We start from the raw sequence: 23,325 nt of genomic DNA, 5'->3' as shown, positions 1-23,325 counted from the left end.
GAAATGGTATGATTCCAGAGCATCAGGAGTCAACCCAGGGTGTCAAAAACACTTCAAAATGTGACGTTTGGAGAAATGGTATGATTCCAGAGCACCAGGAGTCAACCCAGGGTGTCAAAAACACTTCAAAATGTGACGTTTGGAGAAATGGTATGATTCCAGAGCATCAGGAGTCAACCCAGGGTGTCAAAAAAACTTCAAAATTGAACGTTTCGGAGAAAGTGGATGAAAGTCTGATTCTGCAGTGAAACTGTGACAGAGACTTCAGCCACGCAGAAGATGAAGCCGTCGGCCTGCAATTACAATTCTGAATAACGACACAGCTTATTTAAACTTCTCTGTGGAAAAGAGGCCGCGATACCCATCATGTTGACACGCTTCTCAGTTTGCTGAAATATGACTGGTTTCACATTTGTCTCTAGCGATCAATCATTTACATTTTTTTTTTTTAAACCTTTAGTTACCTAGGCATGTCAGTTAAGAACAAATTCTTATTTACAATGACGGCCTACACCGGGCCGAACCCCGGACGACGCTGGGCCAATTGTGAGCCGTCCTATAGGACTCCAAATCACGGCCGGTTGTGATACAGCCTGGAATCGAACCAGGGTCTGTAGTGACATTCATACAATGTTTAAGTTTCACAGGATATTCCGTTAACAACTGGACTGCTTTTCTGTTTTCGGGAACACATCTGACCTGCTGTTAGATTAGTGGGTAGGAAGGTCCAGTCTCTCCAGACTGATATCTGACCTGCTGTTAGATTAGTGGGTAGGAAGGTCTCTCCAGACTGATATCTGACTTGCTGTTAGATTAGTGGGTAGGAAGGTCCAGTCTCTCCAGACTGATATCTGACCTGTTGTTAGACTAGTTGGTAGGAAGGTCCAGTCTCTCCAGACTGATATCTGACCTGCTGTTAGATTAGTGGGTAGGAAGGTCCAGTCTCTCCAGACTGATATCTGACCTGCTGTTAGATTAGTGGGTAGGAAGGTCTCTCCAGACTGATATCTGACCTGCTGTTAGATTAGTGGGTAGGAAGGTCCAGTCTCTCCAGACTGATATCTGACCTGCTGTTAGATTAGTGGGTAGGAAGGACCAGTCTCTCCAGGTTGATATCTGACCTGCTGTTAGATTAGTGGGTAGGAAGGTCCAGTCTCTCCAGACTGATATCTGACCTGCTGTTAGATTAGTGGGTAGGAAGGTCTCTCCAGACTGATATCTGACCTGCTGTTAGATTAGTGGGTAGGAAGGTCCAGTCTCTCCAGACTGATATCTGACCTGCTGTTAGATTAGTGGGTAGGAAGGACCAGTCTCTCCAGGTTGATATCTAACCTGCTGTTAGATTAGTGGGTAGGAAGGTCCAGTCTCTCCAGACTGATATCTGACCTGCTGTTAGATTAGTGAGTAGGAAGGTCCAGTCTCTCCAGACTGATATCTGACCTGCTGTTAGATTAGTGGGTAGGAAGGGCCAGTCTCTCCAGGCTGATTTCTGACCTGCTGTTAGATTTGTGGGTAGGAAGGGCCAGTCTCTCCAGACTGACATCTGACCTGCTGTTAGACTAGTGGGTAGGAAGGGCCAGTCTCTCCAGACTGATATTTGACCTGCTGTTAGATTAGTGGGTAGGAAGGTCCAGTCTGCTGCTAGATTACACTCTCAGTGTCTGTATACAACACATAGGTGACACACACACACACACTGACACACACACACACACACACACACACACACACACACCCCCACTCGTACACACAGCACAGCTTGTGCCGTGATGAGTAAGACAACGTTAGCAGGATGGCGACACAACAAACAGAGACAGTCCTAGTTGGACAAGAGGTCGCTGATTTCACTCCAATCCCCCAATGATTTAATAGCACATCATAAACTGGGTGGTTTGAGCCCTGAATGCTGATTGGCTGACAGCCGTGTTAATATCAGACTGTATACCACGGGGTTTGACATAACATGTATTTTTACTGCTCTAATTACGTTGGTAACCAGATTATAATGGTAATAAGGCACCTGGGGGGTTTGTGGTATATGGACCAATATACCACGGTTAAGGGGCTGTATCCAGGCACTCCGTGTTGCGTCGTGCGTAAGAACAGCCCTTAGCCGTGGTATATTGGCCGTATACCACACCTTCTCGTGCATTATTGCCTAATTATATAGAATATAACACCGGGGAGGCAGGGTAGCCTAGTGGTTAGAGTGTTGGACTAGTAACCGAAAGGTTGCAAGTTCAAATCCCCGAGTTGACAAGGTACAAATCTGTCGTTCTGCCCCATAACAAGGCAGTTAACCCACTGCTCCTAGGCCGTCATTGAAAATAAGAATTTGTTCTTAACTGACTTCCCCAGTTAAATAAAGGTTAAATAAATACAAAATAAAGCACTATGTTGTGTAGGGCAGATAGTGTTCAGCCCTGTCTCCTGTCCTGTTGTATAAACGGCCTTCATTTTGCTGGACCCCAGCTGTTGCCTTGACAGGAACTAATGGGGATCCATAATAAACCCCAGGAAGAGTAGCTGCTGCCTTGGCAGGAACTAATGGGGATCCATAATAAGAGTAGCTGCTGCCTTAGCAGGAACTAATGGGGATCCATAATAAACCCCAGGAAGAGTAGCTGCTGCCTTGGCAGGAACTAATGGGGATCCATAATAAACCCCAGGAAGAGTAGCTGCTGCCTTGGCAGGAACTAATGGGGATCCATAATAAACTCCAGGAAGAGTATCTGCTGCCTTGACAGGACCTAATGGGGATCCATAATAAACCCCAGGAAGAGTAGCTGCTGCCTTGGCAGGAACTAATGGGGGATCCATAATAAACCCCAGGAAGAGTAGCTGCTGGCTTGGCAGGAACTAATGGGGATCCATAATAAACCCCAGGAAGAGTAGCTGCTGCCTTGACAGGACCTAATGGGGATCCATAATAAACCCCAGGAAGAGTAGCTGCTGCCTTGGCAGGAACTAATGGGGGATCCATAATAAACCCCAGGAAGAGTAGCTGCTGCCTTGACAGGAACTAATGGGGATCCATAATAAACCCCAGGAAGAGTTGCTGCTGCCTTGGCAGGAACTAATGGGGATCCATAATAAACCCCAGGAAGAGTTGCTGCTGCCTTGGCAGGAACTAATGGGGATCCATAATAAACCCCAGGAAAAGTAGCTGCTGCCTTGGCAGGAACTAATGGGGATGCATAATAAACCACAGGAAGAGTAGCTGCTGCCTTGGCAGGAACTAATGGGGATCCATAATAAACCCCAGGAAAAGTAGCTGCTGCCTTGGCAGGAACTAATGGGGATCCATAATAAACCACAGGAAGAGTAGCTGATGCCTTGGCAGGAACTAATAGGGATCCACAATAAACCCCAGGAAGAATAGCTGCTGCCTTGGCAGGAACTAATGGGGATCCATAATAAACCCCAGGAAGAGTAGCTGCTGCCTTGGCAGGAACTAATGGGGATCCATAATAAACCCCAGGAAGAGTAGCTGCTGCCTTGACAGGAACTAATGGGGATCCATAATAAACCCCAGGAAGAGTTGCTGCTGCCTTGGCAGGAACTAATGGGGATCCATAATAAACCCCAGGAAGAGTTGCTGCTGCCTTGGCAGGAACTAATGGGGATCCATAATAAACCCCAGGAAAAGTAGCTGCTGCCTTGGCAGGAACTAATGGGGATGCATAATAAACCACAGGAAGAGTAGCTGCTGCCTTGGCAGGAACTAATGGGGATCCATAATAAGCCCCAGGAAAAGTAGCTGCTGCCTTGGCAGGAACTAATGGGGATCCATAATAAACCCCAGGAAAAGTAGCTTCTGCCTTGGCAGGAACTAATGGGGATCCATAATAAACCACAGGAAGAGTAGCTGATGCCTTGGCAGGAACTAATGGGGGATCCATAATAAACCCCAGGAAGAGTAGCTGCTGCCTTGGCAGGAACTAATGGGGATCCATAATAAGCCCCAGGAAAAGTAGCTGCTGCCTTGGCAGGACCTAATGGGGATCCATAATAAACCCCAGGAAGAGTAGCTGCTGCCTTGGCAGGAACTAATGGGGGATCCATAATAAACCCCAGGAAGAGTAGCTGCTGCCTTGACAGGAACTAATGGGGATCCATAATAAACCCCAGGAAGAGTTGCTGCTGCCTTGGCAGGAACTAATGGGGATCCATAATAAACCCCAGGAAGAGTTGCTGCTGCCTTGGCAGGAACTAATGGGGATCCATAATAAACCCCAGGAAAAGTAGCTGCTGCCTTGGCAGGAACTAATGGGGATGCATAATAAACCACAGGAAGAGTAGCTGCTGCCTTGGCAGGAACTAATGGGGATCCATAATAAACCCCAGGAAAAGTAGCTGCTGCCTTGGCAGGAACTAATGGGGATCCATAATAAACCACAGGAAGAGTAGCTGATGCCTTGGCAGGAACTAATAGGGATCCACAATAAACCCCAGGAAGAATAGCTGCTGCCTTGGCAGGAACTAATGGGGATCCATAATAAACCCCAGGAAGAGTAGCTGCTGCCTTGGCAGGAACTAATGGGGATCCATAATAAACCCCAGGAAGAGTAGCTGCTGCCTTGACAGGAACTAATGGGGATCCATAATAAACCCCAGGAAGAGTTGCTGCTGCCTTGGCAGGAACTAATGGGGATCCATAATAAACCCCAGGAAGAGTTGCTGCTGCCTTGGCAGGAACTAATGGGGATCCATAATAAACCCCAGGAAAAGTAGCTGCTGCCTTGGCAGGAACTAATGGGGATGCATAATAAACCACAGGAAGAGTAGCTGCTGCCTTGGCAGGAACTAATGGGGATCCATAATAAGCCCCAGGAAAAGTAGCTGCTGCCTTGGCAGGAACTAATGGGGATCCATAATAAACCACAGGAAGAGTAGCTGATGCCTTGGCAGGAACTAATAGGGATCCACAATAAACCCCAGGAAGAATAGCTGCTGCCTTGGCAGGAACTAATGGGGATCCATAATAAACCCCAGGAAGAGTAGCTGCTACCTTGGCAGGAACTAATGGGGATCCATAATAAACCCCAGGAAGAGTAGCTGCTGCCTTGGCAGGAACTAATGGGGATCCATAATAAACCCCAGGAAAAGTAGCTGCTGCCTTGGCAGGAACTAATGGGGATCCATAATAAACCCCAGGAAGAGTAGCTGCTGCCTTGGCAGGAAATAATGGGGATCCATAATAAACCCCAGGAAGAGTAGCTGCTGCCTTGGCAGGAAATAATGGGGATCCATAATAAACCCCAGGAAGAGTAGCTGCTGCCTTGGCAGGAACTAATGGGGATCTATAATAAACCCCAGGAAGAGTAGCTGCTGCCTTGACAGGAACTAATGGGGATCCATAATAAACCCCAGGAAGAGTAGCTGCTGCCTTGACAGGAACTAATGGGGATCCATAATAAACCCCAGGAAGAGTAGCTGCTGCCTTGGCAGGAAATAATGGGGATCCATAATAAACCCCAGGAAGAGTAGCTGCTGCCTTGGCAGGATGGGTCTGTCTGGTAAAAACAGAGACAGCAGTGACCTCTAGTGGTCGACCTAGGAGCATGCTCTCTGTCATGATCTCTGCCGTGCTGAGGGATAAGGCTGTTTGTAACCTTTAAAAAAAAACGAATTAAAAGGTTTTAAAAAAAAGTTATCGTAGCGACACGTTGACTACGTTAAAGGTGTAGAGATAGTATGTGTGTGCGGGACGTACTATCTCTGCTATCTCTTTTTTCTTCCACAATGTGTATTTTTGCGCATTATAACCCCCCCAGCACCACAAATCTGATAAACTTGGTAGCTAGTCTTCTCAAGTCTGTGTGTAACCTAAACACACCCGACCAAACACCTGGCAAAATAGTTTTTGGGGGGATGTAATAACTGTTCAGAATCAGATTCAAATTCAATGTAGACGTGATGACGTCTTCCCTCTACGATCAACACGAGGGTTGGGTGAAATTCCTGGTCTGTGATTGGCCGAGACGCCTTGTCCATCATACTCAGTAGACCGGGCTTGGAGGAACAGGTTGAGACGTTTACAAACTGCGAAATCATCCAACATCATACAACGCGGTTACACTACAAACACAAACTGGTGAGTACAGCAGGTCCGTGACGTTTCAATGTTGTGGGTTTTTTGTGTGGTTTTTAAACGTTGTATTTTGTTGTGTTTACCGAGACTGAGCGCAAATCAAAATCTGTGCGTCCGTCCGCTCATCAGCAGACGGCGCGCTGAGCGCATCCGGGAGTCAGGAGAGGAAAGCTGGAATACTGAATACCGTTTATAACGTGTCTCTGTTTTACAGGCCTTTATTATGTGGATGATGAGTCCTTCATTGCTTTCATTCTGAACCATATTTTATGTTCTGTTTTCTGATCTTATGGTATGATGTGTTGTCATAACATAACGCATCACAACGCATCATTACACAACACACCATAACACAACATATCATATATAAACATAACACATAATACATCATATCATAATATAACGTGTTATGATATATGATGTATTATGATGTGTTATGATGTATTATGTTATGATGTATTATGTTATGATGTGTTATGATGTGTTATGATGTATTATGTTATGATGTATTATGATGTGTTATGTTATGATGTATTATGATGTGTTATGATGTGTTATGATGTGTTATGATGTGTTATGATGTATTATGATGTGTTATGATGTGTTATGATGTATTATGATGTGTTATGATGTGTTATGATGTATTATGTTATGATGTATTATGATGTGTTATGATGTGTTATGATGTATTATGATGTGTTATGATGTGTTATGATGTATTATGATGTGTTATGATGTGTTATGATGTATTATGATGTGTTATGATGTGTTATGATGTGTTATGATGTGTTATGATGTGTTATGATGTATTATGATGTGTTATGATGTATTATGTTATGATGTATTATGATGTGTTATGATGTGTTATGATGTATTATGATGTGTTATGATGTGTTATGATGTGTTATGATGTATTATGATGTGTTATGATGTGTTATGATGTGTTATGTTGTGTTATGATGTGTTATGATGTATTATGATGTGTTATGATGTATTATGTTATGATGTATTATGTTATGATGTGTTATGATGTGTTATGATGTATTATGTTATGATGTATTATGTTATGATGTGTTATGATGTGTTATGATGTGTTATGATGTATTATGATGTATTATGTTATGATGTATTATGATGTGTTATGATGTGTTATGATGTGTTATGATGTATTATGTTATGATGTATTATGTTATGATGTGTTATGATGTGTTATGATGTGTTATGATGTATTATGATGTATTATGTTATGATGTATTATGTTATGATGTGTTATGATGTGTTATGATGTGTTATGATGTATTATGATGTGTTATGATGTGTTATGATGTGTTATGATGTATTATGATGTATTATGATGTGTTATGATGTATTATGATGTATTATGATGTGTTATGATGTATTATGATGTGTTATGATGTATTATGTTGTGTTATGATGTGTTATGATGTATTATGATGTGTTATGATGTATTATGTTATGATGTATTATGTTATGATGTGTTATGATGTGTTATGATGTGTTATGATGTATTATGATGTATTATGTTATGATGTATTATGTTATGATGTGTTATGATGTGTTATGATGTGTTATGATGTATTATGATGTATTATGTTATGATGTATTATGTTATGATGTATTATGTTATGATGTATTATGTTATGATGTATTATGTTGTGTTATGATGTATTATGTTATGATGTATTATGTTATGATGTGTTATGATGTATTATGTTATGATGTGTTATGATGTGTTATGATGTGTTATGATGTGTTATGTTATGTTGTATTATGTTATGATGTGTTATGATGTGTTATGATGTGTTATGATGTGTTATGATGTATTATGATGTGTTATGATGTATTATGTTATGATGTGTTATGATGTATTATGTTATGATGTGTTATGATGTGTTATGATGTATTATGATATGATGTGTTATGATGTGTTATGTTATGATGTATTATGTTATGATGTGTTATGATGTGTTATGATGTGTTATGATGTGTTATGTTATGTTGTATTATGTTATGATGTATTATGTTATGATGTATTATGTTATGATGTATTATGATGTATTATGTTATGATGTATTATGATGTGTTATGATGTGTTATGATGTGTTATGATGTATTATGCTATGATGTATTATGATGTGTTATGATGTGTTATGATGTGTTATGATGTATTATGTTATGATGTGTTATGATGTATTATGTTATGATGTATTATGTTATGATGTGTTATGATGTATTATGATGTGTTATGTTATGATGTGTTTTGATGTGTTATGTTATGATGTGTTGTGTTATGATGTGTTATGATGTGTTATGATGTGTTGTGTTATGATGTGTTGTGTTATGATGTGTTATGATGTGTTATGATGTGTTATGTTATGATGTGTTTTGATGTGTTATGTTATGATGTGTTATGATGTGTTATGATGTATTATGTTATGATGTGTTATGATGTATTATGTTATGATGTGTTATGATGTGTTATGATGTATTATGATATGATGTGTTATGATGTGTTATGTTATGATGTATTATGATGTGTTATGATGTATTATGTTATGATGTATTATGTTATGATGTATTATGATGTGTTATGATGTGTTATGATGTATTATGTTATGATGTGTTATGATGTATTATGTTATGATGTGTTATGATGTATTATGATGTGTTATGATGTATTATGATGTATTATGTTATGATGTGTTATGATGTATTATGTTATGATGTATTATGTTATGATGTATTATGTTATGATGTGTTATGATGTATTATGTTATGATGTGTTATGATGTGTTATGATGTATTATGTTATGATGTATTATGTTATGATGTATTATGATGTGTTATGATGTGTTATGATGTATTATGTTATGATGTGTTATGATGTGTTATGATGTATTATGATGTATTATGTTATGATGTGTTATGATGTATTATGTTATGATGTATTATGTTATGATGTATTATGTTATGATGTGTTATGATGTATTATGTTATGATGTATTATGATGTATTATGTTATGATGTATTATGTTATGATGTATTATGTTATGATGTGTTATGATGTGTTATGATGTATTATGATGTGTTATGATGTATTATGTTATGATGTGTTATGTTATGTGTTATGATGTATTATGTTATGATGTGTTATGATGTATTATGTTATGATGTATTATGTTATGATGTATTATGTTATGATGTGTTATGATGTGTTATGATGTGTTATGATGTATTATGTTATGATGTGTTATGATGTATTATGTTATGATGTATTATGTTATGATGTGTTATGATGTGTTATGATGTGTTATGATGTATTATGTTATGATGTGTTATGATGTATTATGTTATGATGTGTTATGATGTGTTATGATGTATTATGATATGATGTGTTATGATGTGTTATGTTATGATGTATTATGATGTGTTATGATGTATTATGTTATGATGTATTATGTTATGATGTGTTATGATGTGTTATGATGTATTATGTTATGATGTGTTATGATGTATTATGATGTGTTATGATGTATTATGTTATGATGTGTTATGATGTGTTATGATGTATTATGATGTATTATGTTATGATGTGTTATGATGTATTATGATGTGTTATGATGTATTATGTTATGATGTATTATGATGTGTTATGATGTGTTATGATGTATTATGTTATGATGTATTATGTTATGATGTATTATGTTATGATGTGTTATGATGTATTATGATGTGTTATGATGTGTTATGATGTGTTATGATGTGTTATGATGTGTTATGATGTATTATGTTATGATGTGTTATGATGTATTATGATGTATTATGTTATGATGTGTTATGATGTATTATGTTATGATGTGTTATGATGTGTTATGATGTATTATGTTATGCTGTGTTATGATGTATTATGATGTGTTATGATGTATTATGTTATGATGTGTTATGATGTATTATGATGTGTTATGATGTATTATGTTATGATGTGTTATGATGTATTATGATGTGTTATGATGTATTATGTTATGATGTGTTATGATGTATTATGATGTGTTATGATGTATTATGTTATGATGTGTTATGATGTATTATGTTATGATGTATTATGTTATGATGTGTTATGTTATGATGTGTTATGATGTGTTATGATGTATTATGTTATGATGTGTTATGTTATGATGTATTATGTTATGATGTGTTATGATGTGTTATGATGTGTTATGATGTGTTATGATGTATTATGATGTGTTATGATGTATTATGATGTGTTATGATGTATTATGTTATGATGTATTATGTTATGATGTATTATGATGTATTATGTTATGATGTATTATGTTATGATGTATTATGATGTATTATGTTATGATGTATTATGTTATGATGTATTATGTTATGATGTGTTATGATGTATTATGTTGTGTTATGATGTATTATGTTATGATGTATTATGTTATGATGTATTATGTTATGATGTGTTATGATGTGTTATGATGTATTATGATGTGTTATGATGTATTATGTTATGATGTGTTGTGTTATGATGTGTTATGATGTATTATGTTATGATGTGTTATGATGTATTATGTTATGATGTATTATGATGTATTATGTTATGATGTATTATGTTATGATGTGTTATGATGTGTTATGTTATGATGTATTGTGTTATGATGTATTATGATGTGTTATGATGTATTATGATGTGTTATGATGTATTATGTTATGATGTGTTATGATGTGTTATGATGTATTATGATGTGTTATGATGTGTTATGATGTGTTATGATGTGTTATGATGTATTATGTTATGATGTGTTATGATGTGTTATGATGTATTATGATGTGTTATGATGTGTTATGATGTATTGTGTTATGATGTATTATGATGTATTGTGTTATGATGTGTTATGATGTATTGTGTTATGATGTATTATGATGTGTTATGATGTGTTATGATGTGTTATGATGTGTTATGATGTGTTATGATGTATTATGTTATGATGTGTTATGATGTATTATGATGTATTATGTTATGATGTGTTATGATGTGTTATGATGTGTTATGTTATGATGTATTGTGTTATGATGTATTATGATGTATTATGTTATGATGTATTGTGTTATGATGTGTTATGTTATGATGTATTATGTTATGATGTATTATGATGTGTTATGATGTATTATGTTATGATGTATTATGTTATGATGTGTTATGATGTGTTATGATGTGTTATGATGTGTTATGATGTGTTATGATGTGTTATGATGTATTATGATGTATTATGTTATGATGTGTTATGATGTATTATGTTATGATGTATTATGTTATGATGTGTTATGATGTATTATGATGTATTATGATGTATTATGATGTATTATGATGTGTTATGATGTGTTATGATGTATTATGTTATGATGTGTTATGTTATGATGTATTATGATGTATTATGATGTATTATGATGTGTTATGATGTATTATGTTATGATGTATTATGATGTATTATGATGTATTATGATGTGTTATGATGTATTATGTTATGATGTATTATGTTATGATGTATTATGATGTATTATGATGTATTATGATGTATTATGTTATGATGTATTATGATGTATTATGATGTATTATGTTATGATGTATTATGATGTATTATGTTATGATGTATTATGATGTATTATGTTATGATGTATTATGATGTATTATGATGTATTATGTTATGATGTATTATGATGTATTATGATGTATTATGTTATGATGTATTATGTTATGATGTGTTATGTTATGATGTGTTATGATGTGTTATGATGTATTATGTTATGATGTGTTATGTTATGATGTATTATGTTATGATGTGTTATGATGTGTTATGATGTGTTATGATGTGTTATGATGTATTATGATGTGTTATGATGTATTATGATGTGTTATGATGTATTATGTTATGATGTATTATGTTATGATGTATTATGTTATGATGTATTATGATGTGTTATGATGTATTATGTTATGATGTATTATGATGTATTATGTTATGATGTATTATGTTATGATGTATTATGATGTATTATGATGTATTATGTTATGATGTATTATGTTATGATGTATTATGTTATGATGTATTATGATGTATTATGTTATGATGTATTATGTTATGATGTATTATGTTATGATGTGTTATGATGTGTTATGATGTATTATGATGTGTTATGATGTATTATGTTATGATGTGTTGTGTTATGATGTGTTATGATGTATTATGTTATGATGTGTTATGATGTATTATGTTATGATGTATTATGATGTATTATGTTATGATGTATTATGTTATGATGTGTTATGATGTGTTATGTTATGATGTATTGTGTTATGATGTATTATGATGTGTTATGATGTATTATGATGTGTTATGATGTATTATGTTATGATGTGTTATGATGTGTTATGATGTATTATGTTATGATGTGTTATGATGTGTTATGATGTATTATGATGTGTTATGATGTGTTATGATGTGTTATGATGTGTTATGATGTGTTATGATGTGTTATGTTATGATGTATTATGATGTATTATGATGTGTTATGATGTGTTATGATGTGTTATGATGTATTATGATGTGTTATGATGTGTTATGATGTATTGTGTTATGATGTATTATGATGTATTGTGTTATGATGTGTTATGATGTATTGTGTTATGATGTATTATGATGTGTTATGATGTGTTATGATGTGTTATGATGTGTTATGATGTATTATGTTATGATGTGTTATGATGTATTATGATGTATTATGTTATGATGTGTTATGATGTGTTATGATGTGTTATGTTATGATGTATTGTGTTATGATGTGTTATGTTATGATGTATTATGTTATGATGTATTATGATGTATTATGTTATGATGTATTGTGTTATGATGTGTTATGTTATGATGTATTATGTTATGATGTATTATGATGTGTTATGATGTATTATGTTATGATGTATTATGTTATGATGTGTTATGATGTGTTATGATGTGTTATGATGTGTTATGATGTGTTATGATGTGTTATGATGTATTATGATGTATTATGTTATGATGTGTTATGATGTATTATGTTATGATGTATTATGTTATGATGTGTTATGATGTATTATGATGTATTATGATGTATTATGATGTATTATGATGTGTTATGATGTGTTATGATGTATTATGTTATGATGTGTTATGTTATGATGTATTATGATGTATTATGATGTGTTATGATGTATTATGTTATGATGTATTATGATGTATTATGATGTATTATGATGTGTTATGATGTATTATGTTATGATGTATTATGTTATGATGTATTATGATGTATTATGATGTATTATGATGTATTATGTTATGATGTATTATGATGTATTATGATGTATTATGTTATGATGTATTATGATGTATTATGTTATGATGTATTATGATGTATTATGATGTATTATGTTATGATGTATTATGATGTATTATGATGTATTATGTTATGATGTATTATGATGTATTATGTTATGATGTGTTGTGTTATGATGTATTATGTTATGATGTATTATGTTATGATGTGTTATGATGTATTATGTTGTGTTATGATGTATTATGATGTGTTATGATGTATTATGTTATGATGTATTATGTTATGATGTGTTATGATGTGTTATGATGTATTATGATGTATTATGATGTATTATGATGTGTTATGATGTATTATGATGTGTTATGATGTGTTATGATGTGTTATGATGTGTTATGATGTATTATGATGTATTATGATGTGTTATGATGTATTATGTTATGATGTATTATGTTATGATGTATTATGATGTATTATGATGTATTATGATGTGTTATGATGTATTATGTTATGATGTATTATGATGTATTATGTTATGATGTGTTATGTTGTATTATGTTATGATGTGTTATGATGTGTTATGATGTGTTATGTTGTATTATGTTATGATGTGTTATGATGTGTTATGATGTGTTATGATGTGTTATGATGTATTATGATGTATTATGATGTATTATGATGTATTATGATGTGTTATGATGTATTATGTTATGATGTATTATGTTATGATGTATTATGTTATGATGTATTGTGTTATGATGTGTTATGATGTATTATGATGTATTATGATGTGTTATGATGTGTTATGATGTATTATGATGTATTATGTTATGATGTATTATGTTATGATGTATTATGATGTGTTATGATGTATTATGTTATGATGTATTATGATGTATTATGTTATGTTGTATTATGTTATGATGTGTTATGTTATGATGTGTTATGATGTGTTATGATGTGTTATGATGTGTTATGATGTGTTATGATGTATTATGATGTATTATGATGTATTATGATGTGTTATGATGTATTATGTTATGATGTATTATGTTATGATGTATTATGATGTATTATGATGTATTATGATGTATTATGTTATGATGTATTATGTTATGATGTGTTATGATGTATTATGTTATGATGTATTATGTTATGATGTATTATGTTATGATGTGTTATGTTATGATGTATTATGTTATGATGTATTATGTTATGATGTATTATGATGTATTATGTTATGATGTGTTATGTTGTATTATGTTATGATGTGTTATGATGTGTTATGATGTGTTATGTTGTATTATGTTATGATGTGTTATGATGTGTTATGATGTATTATGTTATGATGTATTATGTTATGATGTATTATGTTATGATGTATTATGTTATGATGTGTTATGATGTGTTATGTTATGTTGTATTATGTTATGATGTATTATGTTATGATGTATTGTGTTATGATGTGTTATGATGTATTATGATGTATTATGATGTATTATGATGTATTATGTTATGATGTATTATGTTATGATGTATTATGATGTGTTATGATGTATTATGTTATGATGTATTATGATGTGTTATGTTATGATGTGTTATGATGTATTATGTTATGATGTATTATGATGTATTATGTTATGATGTGTTATGATGTGTTATGTTATGTTGTATTATGTTATGATGTATTATGTTATGATGTATTGTGTTATGATGTGTTATGATGTATTATGATGTATTATGATGTATTATGTTATGATGTGTTATGATGTGTTATGATGTGTTATGATGTATTATGATGTATTATGTTATGATGTGTTATGATGTGTTATGTTATGTTGTATTATGTTATGATGTATTATGTTATGATGTATTGTGTTATGATGTGTTATGATGTATTATGATGTATTATGATGTGTTATGATGTGTTATGATGTATTATGATGTATTATGTTATGATGTATTATGTTATGATGTATTATGTTATGATGTATTATGTTATGATGTATTATGTTATGATGTGTTATGATGTGTTATGATGTATTATGATGTGTTATGATGTATTATGTTATGATGTGTTGTGTTATGATGTGTTATGATGTATTATGTTATGATGTGTTATGATGTATTATGTTATGATGTATTATGATGTATTATGTTATGATGTATTATGTTATGATGTGTTATGATGTGTTATGTTATGATGTATTGTGTTATGATGTATTATGATGTGTTATGATGTATTATGATGTGTTATGATGTATTATGTTATGATGTGTTATGATGTGTTATGATGTATTATGATGTGTTATGATGTGTTATGATGTGTTATGATGTGTTATGATGTATTATGTTATGATGTGTTATGATGTGTTATGATGTATTATGATGTGTTATGATGTGTTATGATGTATTGTGTTATGATGTATTATGATGTATTGTGTTATGATGTGTTATGATGTATTGTGTTATGATGTATTATGATGTGTTATGATGTGTTATGATGTGTTATGATGTGTTATGATGTGTTATGATGTATTATGTTATGATGTGTTATGATGTATTATGATGTATTATGTTATGATGTGTTATGATGTGTTATGATGTGTTATGTTATGATGTATTGTGTTATGATGTGTTATGTTATGATGTATTATGTTATGATGTATTATGATGTATTATGTTATGATGTATTGTGTTATGATGTGTTATGTTATGATGTATTATGTTATGATGTATTATGATGTGTTATGATGTATTATGTTATGATGTATTATGTTATGATGTGTTATGATGTGTTATGTTATGATGTATTGTGTTATGATGTATTATGATGTGTTATGATGTATTATGATGTGTTATGATGTATTATGTTATGATGTGTTATGATGTGTTATGATGTATTATGATGTGTTATGATGTGTTATGATGTGTTATGATGTGTTATGATGTATTATGTTATGATGTGTTATGATGTGTTATGATGTATTATGATGTGTTATGATGTGTTATGATGTATTGTGTTATGATGTATTATGATGTATTGTGTTATGATGTGTTATGATGTATTGTGTTATGATGTATTATGATGTGTTATGATGTGTTATGATGTGTTATGATGTGTTATGATGTGTTATGATGTATTATGTTATGATGTGTTATGATGTATTATGATGTATTATGTTATGATGTGTTATGATGTGTTATGATGTGTTATGTTATGATGTATTGTGTTATGATGTGTTATGTTATGATGTATTATGATGTATTATGTTATGATGTATTATGATGTATTATGTTATGATGTATTATGTTATGATGTATTATGTTATGATGTATTATGTTATGATGTATTATGATGTATTATGTTATGATGTATTATGTTATGATGTATTATGTTATGATGTATTATGTTATGATGTGTTATGATGTGTTATGATGTATTATGATGTGTTATGATGTGTTATGATGTGTTATGATGTGTTATGATGTATTATGTTATGATGTGTTATGATGTGTTATGATGTATTATGATGTGTTATGATGTGTTATGATGTATTGTGTTATGATGTATTATGATGTATTGTGTTATGATGTGTTATGATGTATTGTGTTATGATGTATTATGATGTGTTATGATGTGTTATGATGTGTTATGATGTGTTATGATGTGTTATGATGTATTATGTTATGATGTGTTATGATGTATTATGATGTATTATGTTATGATGTGTTATGATGTGTTATGATGTGTTATGTTATGATGTATTGTGTTATGATGTGTTATGTTATGATGTATTATGATGTATTATGTTATGATGTATTATGATGTATTATGTTATGATGTATTATGTTATGATGTATTATGTTATGATGTATTATGTTATGATGTATTATGATGTATTATGTTATGATGTATTGTGTTATGATGTGTTATGTTATGATGTATTATGTTATGATGTATTATGATGTGTTATGATGTATTATGTTATGATGTATTATGTTATGATGTGTTATGATGTGTTATGATGTGTTATGATGTGTTATGATGTGTTATGATGTGTTATGATGTATTATGATGTATTATGTTATGATGTGTTATGATGTATTATGTTATGATGTATTATGTTATGATGTGTTATGATGTATTATGATGTATTATGATGTATTATGATGTATTATGATGTGTTATGATGTGTTATGATGTATTATGTTATGATGTATTATGATGTATTATGATGTATTATGATGTGTTATGATGTATTATGTTATGATGTATTATGTTATGATGTATTATGATGTATTATGATGTATTATGATGTATTATGTTATGATGTATTATGATGTATTATGATGTATTATGTTATGATGTATTATGATGTATTATGTTATGATGTATTATGATGTATTATGTTATGATGTATTATGATGTATTATGATGTATTATGTTATGATGTATTATGATGTATTATGATGTATTATGTTATGATGTATTATGATGTATTATGTTATGATGTGTTGTGTTATGATGTATTATGTTATGATGTATTATGTTATGATGTGTTATGATGTATTATGTTGTGTTATGATGTATTATGATGTGTTATGATGTATTATGTTATGATGTATTATGTTATGATGTGTTATGATGTGTTATGATGTGTTATGATGTGTTATGATGTATTATGATGTATTATGATGTATTATGATGTGTTATGATGTGTTATGATGTATTATGTTATGATGTATTATGTTATGATGTATTATGATGTATTATGATGTATTATGATGTGTTATGATGTATTATGTTATGATGTATTATGATGTATTATGTTATGATGTGTTATGTTGTATTATGTTATGATGTGTTATGATGTGTTATGTTATGATGTGTTATGATGTGTTATGTTGTATTATGTTATGATGTATTATGTTATGATGTATTATGTTATGATGTGTTATGATGTGTTATGATGTGTTATGTTATGATGTATTATGTTATGATGTATTATGTTATGATGTGTTATGTTATGATGTGTTATGATGTATTATGTTATGATGTATTATGTTATGATGTATTATGTTATGATGTGTTATGATGTATTATGTTATGATGTGTTATGATGTGTTATGATGTGTTATGATGTATTATGATGTATTATGTTATGATGTATTATGTTATGATGTATTATGTTATGATGTGTTATGTTATGATGTGTTATGATGTATTATGTTATGATGTGTTATGATGTGTTATGTTATGATGTATTATGTTATGATGTATTATGTTATGATGTATTATGTTATGATGTGTTATGATGTGTTATGATGTATTATGTTATGATGTGTTATGATGTGTTATGATGTATTATGTTATGATGTATTATGTTATGATGTATTATGTTATGATGTATTATGATGTGTTATGTTATGATGTGTTATGATGTATTATGTTATGATGTATTATGTTATGATGTATTATGTTATGATGTATTATGTTATGATGTGTTATGTTATGATGTATTATGTTATGATGTATTATGTTATGATGTATTATGTTATGATGTATTATGTTATGATGTATTATGTTATGATGTGTTATGATGTGTTATGATGTGTTTTGATGTGTTATGTTATGATGTGTTGTGTTATGATGTGTTGTGTTATGATGTGTTATGATGTGTTATGATGTGTTATGTTATGATGTGTTTTGATGTGTTATGTTATGATGTGTTATGTTATGATGTGTTATGATGTGTTATGATGTGTTATGATGTGTTATGTGTTATGATGTGTTATGATGTGTTATGATGTGTTATGATGTGTTATGTTGGTAGTAACACTGTTCCAGACAAGTGGATTGATTGATTAACTGTGTGTGTGTTTGGGGGTCCCTGGTTCCGCTGTAGGAAGGTCTGAGTGCAGCGTGGGTGCCCAGGGATAGGCCGTCTGAGGCTGGGGAGCAGAGTGGCCGGTCCCCCCCGGTTATGAACCACACAGAGGGTGGCCTGGTCATCTTCAGCGCCAACTCACACCCCTCCTCCAGGGAGATCAGCAAGAGGATAGGAGAGTCAGTACACACACACACACACACACACACACTCTGGCTTTTCATTGGTCAGCTCTCCCTGTGCTCTCTTTTCATTGGCTATGTCTCCCGTGTGCAGGCGTCTGGGTGTGGCGCTTGGGAAGGTGCAGGTGTACCAGGAAGACAATAGAGGTGAGACTCTGACCCCTGCCTCCTGACCTTCAAACCTCTCTGTCACACGCCATTACCCTCTCACCCATCCCCCCTCACCCTCTCCTCCAGCAGTCTGATCCTCTCCTCCAGCAGTCTGATCCTCTCCCCCAGCAGTCTGATCCTCTCCTCCAGCAGTCTGATCCTCTCCCCCAGCAGTCTGATCCTCTCCCCCAGCAGTCTGATCCTCTCCTCCAGCAGTCTGACCCTCTCCTCCAGCAGTCTGATCCTCTCCTCCAGCAGTCTGATCCTCTCCTCCAGCAGTCTGATCCTCTCCTCCAGCAGTCTGATCCTCTCCCCCAGCAGTCTGATCCTCTCCCCCAGCAGTCTGATCCTCTCCTCCATCAGTCTGATCCTCTCCCCCAGCAGTCTGATCCTCTCCACCAGCAGTCTGATCCTCTCCACCAGCAGTCTGATCCTCTCCTCTAGTGCTCTGTTGTTCTCCTGCTCTTTCTCCTGTTGTAGTTGTCTCACCACTGTCCAGAGTGCAGATATGTCTCTCTCCACCTCCAGCTCTCCAGGTCTGGTTAAGGGGGTGTTGTTGAGCTGGACTGTTGTCTGGGTCTGGTTGAGGGGGTGTTGTTGAGCTGGACTGTTGTCTGGGTCTGGTTGAGGGGGTGTTGTTGTGCTGGACTGTTGTCTGGGTCTGGTTGAGGGGGTGTTGTTGAGCTGGACTGTTGTCTGGGTCTGGTTGAGGGGGTGTTGTTGTGCTGGACTGTTGTCTGGGTCTGTGCTGACTGGAGTGTAATCACCTGCTGTTCCAGCTCCACCTGCCTCACCTCCAGCTGGGTGAATTAATCCTTCATTTTAATGAGGGAGAAGTACTCTGTGCTGGGAGGTTGACTTTCCTCTGGGGGCTGCTCGTCTGTGAGGTTATATAATGAAGAGGTCTGGTCTGACCTAGAGATGGCACCAATAGAGATGGTACTGATAGAGATGGCACTGATAGAGATGGCACTGATAGAGATGGTACTGATAGAGATGGCACTGATAGAGATGGTACTGATAGAGATGGTACTGATAGAGATGGTACTGATAGAGATGGTACTGATAGAGATGGCACTGATAGGATGGCACTGATAGAGATGGTACTGATAGAGATGGTACTGATAGAGATGGTACTGATAGAGATGGCACTGATAGAGATGGTACTGATAGAGATGGTACTGATAGAGATGGTACTGATAGAGATGGCACCGATAGAGATGGTACTGATAGAGATGGCACTGATAGGATGGCACTGATAGAGATGGCACCGATAGAGATGGTACTGATAGAGATGGCACTGATAGAGATGGTACTGATGGAGATGGCATCGATAGAGATGGCACTGATAGAGATGGTACTGATAGAGATGGTACCGATAGAGATGGCACTGATAGAGATGGTACTGATAGAGATGGTACTGATAGAGATGGTACTGATAGAGATGGCACTGATAGAGATGGTACTGATGGAGATGGCATCGATAGAGATGGCACTGATAGAGATGGTACTGATAGAGATGGTACCGATAGAGATGGCAGCAATAGAGATGGCATCGATAGAGATGGCACTGATAGAGATGGCATCGATAGAGATGGCACTGATAGAGATGGTACTGATAGAGATGGTACTGATAGAGATTGCACCAATAGAGACGGCAGCGATAGAGATGGCACCGATAGAGATGGCACCAATAGAGATGTTACCAATAGAGATGGCAGCGATAGAGATGGCACCGATAGAGATGGCATCGATAGAGATGGCGCTGATAGAGATGGCACCGATAGAGATGGCACCGATAGAGATGGTACTCATAGAGATGGTACTGATAGAGATGGCGCCGATAGAGATGGTACTGATAGAGATGGCACCGATGGAGATGGCACCAATAGAGATGGTACTGATAGAGATGGCACTGATAGAGATGGCACCAATAGAGATGGTACTGATAGAGATGGTACTGATAGAGATGGTACTGATAGAGATGGTACTGATAGAGATGGCACCAATAGAGATGGTACTGATAGAGATGGTACTGATAGAGATGGCACCAATAGAGATGGCACCAATAGAGATGGTACTGATAGAGATGGTACTGATAGAGATGGTACTGATAGAGATGGCACCGATAGAGATGACACCGATAGAGATGGCACCGATGGAGATGGCACCAATAGAGATGGTACTGATAGAGATGGCACTGATAGAGATGGCACCAATAGAGATGGTACTGATAGAGATGGTACTGATAGAGATGGTACTGATAGAGATGGTACTGATAGAGATGGCACCAATAGAGATGGTACTGATAGAGATGGTACTGATAGAGATGGCACCAATAGAGATGGCACCAATAGAGATGGTACTGATAGAGATGGTACTGATAGAGATGGTACTGATAGAGATGGCACCGATAGAGATGGTACTGATAGAGATGGTACTGATAGAGATGGTACTGATAGAGATGGCACCGATAGAGATGGTACTGATAGAGATGGCGCTGATAGAGATGGCACCAATAGAGATGGCACCAATAGAGATGGTACTGATAGAGATGGTACTGATAGAGATGGTACTGATAGAGATGGCACCGATAGAGATGGTACTGATAGAGATGGTGCTGATAGAGATGGCACCAATAGAGATGGTACTGATAGAGATGGCACTGATAGAGATGGTACTGATAGAGTTGGTACTGATAGAGATGGCACCAATAGAGATGGTACTGATAGAGATGGCACCAATAGAGATGGTACTGATAGAGATGGCACCAATAGAGATGGTACTGATAGAGATGGCGCTAATAGAGATGGCACCAATAGAGATGACACCGATAGAGATGGTACTGATAGAGATGGTACTGATAGAGATGGCACCAATAGAGATGGCACCGATAGAGATTACACCGATAGAGATGGCACCGATAGAGATGGCACCAATAGAGATGGCACCGATAGAGATGGCACCAATAGAGATGGTACTCATAGAGATGGGGTACTGATAGAGATGGCGCCGATAGAGATGGTACTGATAGAGATGGCACCGATAGAGATGACACCGATAGAGATGGCACCGATAGAGATGGCACCAATAGAGATGGCACCAATAGAGATGGCACCAATAGAGCTGGCACCAATAGAGATGGTACTGATAGAGATGGTACTGATAGAGATGGTACTGATAGAGATGGCACCGATAGAGATGGTACTGATAGAGATGGCGCTGATAGAGATGGTACTGATAGAGTTGGTACTGATAGAGATGGCACCAATAGAGATGGTACTGATAGAGATGGCACCAATAGAGATGGTACTGATAGAGATGGCACTGATAGAGATGGTACTGATAGAGATGGTACTGATAGAGATGGCACCAATAGAGATGGTACTGATAGAGATGGTACTGATAGAGATGGCACTGATAGAGATGGCACCAATAGAGATGGTACTGATAGAGATGGCACCAATAGAGATGGTACTGATAGAGATGGCACTGATAGAGATGGTACTGATAGAGATGGTACTGATAGAGATGGCACCAATAGAGATGGTACTGATAGAGATGGTACTGATAGAGATGGCACTGATAGAGATGGTACTGATAGAGTTGG

The 23,325-nt window shown here is 34.6% G+C and overlaps 1 protein-coding gene across 1 annotated transcript in view; it reads left to right on the top strand.

Moving 5' to 3' along the window:
* The first annotated feature begins 5,978 nt into the window (after positions 1–5,978).
* prpsap2 (phosphoribosyl pyrophosphate synthetase-associated protein 2) overlaps positions 5,979–23,325 on the top strand; it is a 44,639-nt gene continuing 27,292 nt past the window's right edge. The window contains exons 1-3 of the mRNA XM_090194509.1: positions 5,979–6,097; positions 19,402–19,562; positions 19,660–19,712. Of these exons, the coding sequence (XP_090050635.1) occupies positions 19,480–19,562; positions 19,660–19,712 (136 nt within the window). The 5' untranslated portion in view covers positions 5,979–6,097; positions 19,402–19,479. The remainder of the gene's footprint in view (positions 6,098–19,401; positions 19,563–19,659; positions 19,713–23,325) is intronic.

The sequence above is a fragment of the Oncorhynchus mykiss genome, chromosome 13 (assembly GCF_057628025.1).
Source record: "Oncorhynchus mykiss isolate SJ-2025 chromosome 13, ASM5762802v1, whole genome shotgun sequence".
NCBI classification, from domain to species: Eukaryota; Metazoa; Chordata; class Actinopteri; order Salmoniformes; family Salmonidae; genus Oncorhynchus; species Oncorhynchus mykiss.
The sequence above is the reverse complement of the archived record's forward strand: the minus strand, read 5'-3'. Positions and strand labels throughout refer to the sequence as shown.